General features: G+C 43.5%; 1 protein-coding gene across 2 annotated transcripts in view; it reads right to left on the bottom strand.

The window, feature by feature from the left end:
* Nucleotides 1–1,256: 1,256 nt before the first annotated feature.
* Nucleotides 1,257–6,623, bottom strand: part of LOC111272831 (uncharacterized) — a 31,303-nt gene continuing 25,936 nt past the window's right edge. For both annotated transcript variants that reach the window (XM_022854473.2, XM_086973402.1), the window contains exons 5-12: nt 5,887–6,257; nt 5,431–5,574; nt 5,004–5,207; nt 4,043–4,530; nt 3,671–3,802; nt 2,761–3,387; nt 1,595–1,990; nt 1,257–1,385 (exon numbers count right to left, since the gene is read on the bottom strand). In XM_022854473.2, coding sequence (XP_022710208.2) covers nt 1,281–1,385; nt 1,595–1,990; nt 2,761–3,387; nt 3,671–3,802; nt 4,043–4,530; nt 5,004–5,207; nt 5,431–5,574; nt 5,887–6,257 — 2,467 coding nt within the window. In that variant the 3' untranslated portion in view covers nt 1,257–1,280. The remainder of the gene's footprint in view (nt 1,386–1,594; nt 1,991–2,760; nt 3,388–3,670; nt 3,803–4,042; nt 4,531–5,003; nt 5,208–5,430; nt 5,575–5,886; nt 6,258–6,623) is intronic.

The raw sequence follows: 6,623 nt of genomic DNA, 5'->3' as shown, positions 1-6,623 counted from the left end.
CCTCCCTTTAGTCGTGATCATGTAACGCCTAGGTTTCTTTGCCTTTTTAACGGAGTGTAATCTCGTCACGCGACCAACTCCCGGAGAGATTGATTCTGTTGTGACCTGACTGCAACTCGATCTGACAAATGACGATTTCATTTCAGGCCAGCTAAGTTTGCACACTTTGCTCATATATTCAACAAGTATAACCCTCAAATCTGGATAAGCCCTACCTTAAATTGTTCTTGTAGTTTCGTCTATTGCTTTAGCCAGGGTATTGAGGTAACCCCGTCCATTCGTCGGCGCTGACTAGATATGGACGTTTGCTCTGCTAACGTTCCTCACAAAATCATTTCGTTTATCATCATTGGCTTTTATGAGATTTGAGTTTCGAGTTTTGCTTGTACCAGACTTTTATAGCTAACCTTGCTGAGAAACACACTACTGTTACAACAATCTACACTGTCTCTTCTCTGTGTATATTCATAATGTCAGTAAGATAAGCTTACATATGCGACAGTGTAAACGCACTAGCACGGACGATTGAACGCATTTCATAGCGGTACAATATGGCCGGCAGCCTACTTCTCCATTCGTTCGTTAAGTAAGATGGGCTAACTTTCAATATCTGCTTCATAATCACAGCCTTTTGTGAGTGTCTGTGAATACTGTGTGTAACTGACTGGACGTTAACTCGTGCATTTTGACTTATACCGAATCCGGCTCTAGTCGATCGTAGACAGAATCCTAGGATCGAGTATAGCTCAATTTACTCAATACGTTTGACATTTGATAATACGGCTGATGTCCCGCTGCTTTACTACCACTGCCGCTGCTGTTGCTACTGCAGTCATTGTGAAGGAGCACCTTTAGCGTTAGTATTATGCCCACTCGCTAAAATGTGTCCGGATCCCGATTTAGTGATGTTATCCTTTGGGTAAGATCACGCAGACAAAACGAAGCACTCCATCATTAGTAACTGCAGAATTTGTACCATTACCAACAACGGTATGCGTGATGTCACCTCGTCCTCACACTGGGACCAGTCATACCGCCAATCAAAACCCATATTCTACCCACCGTAGTTAGCTAGCTAGATGCTTCGCCAACTAATCAAGTACATCAGCATGACGAGTACTTTTGCATCTTCTCGGCCAGCTGAGTTCCCGTCTGCGCATTTGCTGTAAACTGATTCATCCGTATTCAGGAAACAATTATCCCAGCACTACCTTTTTGCAACTGTTTATGTCCTTGTGTAATTTAAATGTCTCCCATTTATCCTTAATGACTAACGACGTTTATTGAGTCGATGTTTGTGGAACGGAAACAACTACAACAGGCTTCAGAGATTGCGACGATGTCGTGATGAACTGCTGTCCAGATATCAGAGGGAACTGCGACACCTGGAAACAAATAATTTGTATATGATACCCATCATTTTTAGCTTCTCAGTAAGTAAATTTGCTCAGGAACCGATTTCTGCACGGACCTTTCAAGCAAACGAGCTCAACCTCTTCACATTGTCCTGCTGATGAGTGTTCGACTTATATATCACCTCTAATGATTTTAACGCCATATTATTGGCGCGATTTTTAAACGGCTTCAAACTTACCGGCTTGATAGAAAGTGTTGCTGTTGCACCGCCAAGTTGGACTTTACCGAGCGGCGCAACACCTGCAACAATCTGCGTACCATGGTGATGGGCTGGTTGAGGTGGTGCAGCCTGCGTGATCACCGTTGCCATGGATGTAACTGGTTGACCATTACCAGGGGTAGCGACGCCTGCTCCGCTGGTTTTATATGCGCCTCCTGAAGCTGGTCCAGTTTGCGCTAGGAAGAGCTGAGCGGCCGCCGCTGGTTGAGTACTATGGGGGTGGCCACCGGCCTGAGCTATCGTAGCAGCGGCTTGAGACGATCCTGCTGTGCCAGCCTTACCTGCCACTCCGTTCAGACCTCCCCCTCCTCCATTCACGCCGTTGGCGGTCGTCGCTGTCGGGATTTGCTGTACCTAAAAATATGTTGACGATTTAATTAGGAGCGCTGACATTTTCAAAATGTTGACGATAAATATATTTGGCTAAGCAAACATCTGTGATCAAATGGATACTCAAGACAAAGTATAAACAGGAATTGACAAATTTGGAAAACATGTTACGTTATGAGAAAAATAATGGCTTTTTATATTTATTGCTTTCCTTTATTTTTATTATAACCCTTCGCTGTGAATCACCTCTTTAGTATGACAACCTTTCTGCCCGCAACGAGGGTCTAGCTTGGGTTGGCCTTCCCAGACCTATTTTTTTTCGTTTGTTCATGATCCGGTCTTATATACCATTGAAAGGCTTTTCGTTGCTTCTTAAGGATCTGTCAAATCACACATTTTTTCCTGAAGTTCGAATTCCAAATATCACTGTCTCGGTGGTCAAAGAAGTGAATTCGAGACCTTTTGCCGATGTTAACAAGTTGCAGCGGTCCCCTTCGAACCCTATCCCAAGTCTTCCTCGTCACCTAACCGAGTTGTTTTGACAGTTCTTTGACCTTGGTGAGAAGAAGTGTCGAAAATGTTGGGTTTTTTGTCACCTGAATTCTATCTTTGAAGCCCAAAATCAAGGTAAAATGCTGTTGAAATCCGGAAAAAACAATGACAACAGCTTAGTAGAGTAATGAAATAGGTACACTACTCGACCATCATCAAACGAAAAATTCGAAAAGGTAAGAACAAGATAAATAGCAGCGGTCATTGCCTTGCAACCGATTATCAAAATCAGAGATACTAACGAGTGTCAGTGGCTGAACGAGATGTCCACTGGCTGCGAGTCGCACCACACTTCCGGGCTTGCACATTAGTGGAATTTGACCCATCGAAGGCACCATTGATGAGCCTATTGAGGGCACCATCGTGGGCGGAACTACGGAAGCCACCATGGACCCTCCTGCAGATACCGACGCCATGGGAGCAGACGACACCGTCACGGTTAGCTCGCCATGTGGACTACCGGCTGCGCCAGCATTGCTGTTGACGGTGGACGCTTTTATGTAGGACACAGTGTTTGCAGCATGAAGAAGTGTAGCCAGATTGCCCGTGTTCGGCAGATACGTTGGCAAAACGGTTTTCTGGTTGCCGGGTGTGAAGATGGCCCGTGGTGGCTCCATGGCCATTGTCGCCGTTGTCGGAGACAGCTCAAGGTGCTGGCCACTATCGGCTGGCGCTTCCAAATTACCTGCCAGTGTCTTCGTGGTTGCTCCTGTCGAGGTCGTCACAAAAGCAATGGCTTGATTCGCGCCTGCAGCCCCAAGGCTATTGCTTAGCTGAGACCCACCGTTGGTCCCAACAACTGAGACCTTCCTGTCAACAGGCTCTTCTTTGATTTCATGCCGAGCAATTTTATGTAGCCCAGCAGTCGCCTAAGAACAAGCAACGAGTTGTCTTGATTAGAACTAGCTGAATTTCAACAAATGAAATGACTTAGGTAAGTGCACGTAGCAGTGAATGTGCGAAGCCACAAGGTTTAAAAATCTCATAGAATATCTTTTACATTGATGCGCTACTTAGATCCTTTTGAAATCTAGCCTCTCTTTCCAATGTTTGTTGGCCAAAAGGCCCAGTACACTTGTACCTACGAGAACGAACAGTTTTTGCAACGAATTGGTGATAATCGAAGAAGTAGGGCAAGAGTATGCTACTAACCTGTTGATAAATGGGATTAACAGCTGGCCCTGTTGCAATCACTGAAGCCCCACTTCCTGAAGTTACCGATATCGTAATTGGTTTGCACTCCTCTTTGGTGTCTACCGTAACGCAATCCTCAGCAGACTTGATCTGAACAGCATTGACCATCAGGAGAACATATACATTAACGTTTAGTATTTGTATATATACGCATATCGACATTGCACATTCCGAGACGTTTATTTCTCTAAATGATGTCGGTTATGCGTTAATAATTGCACATAAGCATACAAAATCACATAAGTACTCCTCCTTCCGCTAGATCTTAACTAACGAAAGTTGTATATAACAAATGTTTCCAGTCAACCTTTTAAGCATCATCAAGCCTACCTCTTTCGTAGAAGTGTGGCTTAGTCTGCCTTTAATAGGGATGTTGTTGTTGATGTTGTTGAAGACAGTAACATCGCTCGTATGGGTGCCGTTGCTTCTGTCGTCCTGTTTCTTGTTGTTATTATTGTTGCCCGTGCTATCTTGTATTGGACTTATCGTAACGCTGCCCACTGTTGTTGTTGTTGTCGTTGTTGTAGAGGGCAACGACATTCTCACCGTCGTTGGTAGATCAGTTTCAGCGCAGATAGACGCAAAGCCACTATTTGCCCCTGCGGGCATTGTTGCAGTTGCAGTGGCTTTTGTGGGAGCAGTAGATGCTGCTACAGTTGGCACTGCTTCTGCGGGCGCTGTTATTGTTGTTGTTGTTGTTGTTGTTGTCGTTTTTGTACCTCCCAGGCGATGATGGTGATGATGATGATTGTGATGTGACTGGTGAGTATGATGATGGTGGTGATGGTGATGATGATGATGGTCTCGTTCTCTTTTCACTGTTTCGCCAGAAATAGTAAAATGGAAAAAGTGGTAGAAGCCAGACCGCCATCATCACAGATGTACGCAAACCGGCAACAACATACATAGACAACAGAAATTGTAGGCCGTGGTTTATGATATAATTGATTGATTGATTGCATCCATTTTATACGTTATGCAAACAAAGAATTAGTCTTTCGAAATTGTTCACCCGGTCGAGAGTAAGCACTTATAGTTCACGAAAATGTTTAAATTCAAGCCTCTTTTCTACTGAGCTGTCTAATTTTGGCACTCAAAACAATATTATTGACATCAGAATCTGCCCTCGAATGAAAAATGATTCATAGGTCACACTCCAGTGATCCAACAGATCTTAAAGTTAAGGTTACTTACTCTTTGATCTAAGTGAAAAGTTCACTTAATTCAGTAAAAAGTTCACTTGATGACATTGATGACTATTGATTGAAGAACGGGGTTAACATATGCTTACCCATACTATTTATTGCTGTTGATACTGTGTGATGACGGGGATGCTGGTTGTTACTATTATTGTTATTATTAGCGGTTTGAGGAGCTTGTTGCTGCTGCTGCTGCTGCTGCTGCTGCTGCTGCTGCTGCTGCTGCTGCTGCTGGCCTCCCGCCTGTGATGTTAACTCGAATTCATCACCTTCATAGTCACTTAGGTTGCCACATTCTAAGAAAAAAAAAGTCGAGGAAAAATATTACCAAGCAATAAATGACGCAAGTGACAAGGATTACTCTAGGCAGGAAACTATGGTAACATAAGTAACTAGATACCACGAAGACCTAACGCCAAGGTAGGTTCTTTTTAGAAAATGGGTGGTATTGATGCCTTATTTATTTTTCCTTTATGATTATCGATGTGGAGAACGATACTACAGATGACCGATGGGTACCTGATGCCGTGGTAGTTGTCTCATTGTCAGGTGAAACGCTTCCGCGCCGCTTAAGCTCGTTGGCCGTAAGCTTCTCATTTGCGCGTTCATTCGACCCCGTCGTTACCAATAACGTACGTCGTTGAACGTCGCTGTTCCCTAAGCCTGCGAAAATATCCAGCCCAAATGTAAAGGTATATAATGTAAACTGCCCGTGATACCTTTCGTTATATGGCACTCATTATTATTTCATTGCGCCTATTATAAGTGTGCATCGATTCAGATATTCACACTGTTACTGTAGTACCTTTCACAAAGTTCTCAATATATTTTCCGTACTATTTCGTATTTACCATCTGGTTCGATTGCCTCTCTGCTACCTATATAGAGTTCGGATGGCTGACATGTCAAACAAATATTTTGCCAATCTTCTCTCACGATGGTCATCGATAGTAATAATTATGAACGGGTACGAACTTGTCGTTAAATGAGTTGCATTTGATGCGACAACGCTAGTTACTGCTGCTGCTGCTGCTGCTGCTGAAGGATGACGACTATTGCCGTGGGCAGGTGTGACTATCGTCGTTGCCCCTGTGGCCGTCGTCGTAGTGGCCGATAAAGCCGATGATGAGCTTGTTGCTGTTGTCGATAATGCTGATGACGTTGTACAATGATGCAGATGATAAGTAAGTGACTGACTATGGTTTGTGTTATCATACAGAGGAAGCACGCAACTGCCATCCCTGCGCAATGTGGCTAACCGTTGCTGAGCGGAGATCTTCTCACGTGCCAAGTGCTCCATCTGCTGCTCGAAATCCCTTTCCTTCTTTTTTAGGTTTTGAATGTACCTGTGTATATATTTAAACGATTATTCAGGTGTCATCAACAAAGCATAGGAATAGCTGGTATTATTTTAAAGTTATCCTTGCTACATGATTGACAAGAAGCGGACACTTCCCCATATTAGTAATTTGGAACTCATAAAATAAAGTCACTATCATTGTTTAAAGTCGATCTTGCCTTTCGTCGAAGTTATCCTTACCAAGGGAGCGTGAATTTGTTTTAGTCTGCTAATTTATATATGCACAAAGGGCTTCCTTTTGGTTACATCTCTGCTTGGAGTGAGTGGCAAATACGTCTAAATGCTAGGTGCTGTCATGGATATATAGAATTATAAAAACAGAAACAGAAAAATAAAACAGATACATGGAGCA

Source organism: Varroa jacobsoni, unplaced genomic scaffold (genome assembly GCF_002532875.2).
Source record: "Varroa jacobsoni isolate VJ856 unplaced genomic scaffold, vjacob_1.0 contig03463, whole genome shotgun sequence".
Taxonomy (NCBI): Eukaryota; Metazoa; Arthropoda; class Arachnida; order Mesostigmata; family Varroidae; genus Varroa; species Varroa jacobsoni.
This window is presented reverse-complemented; position numbering and strand designations above follow the sequence as displayed.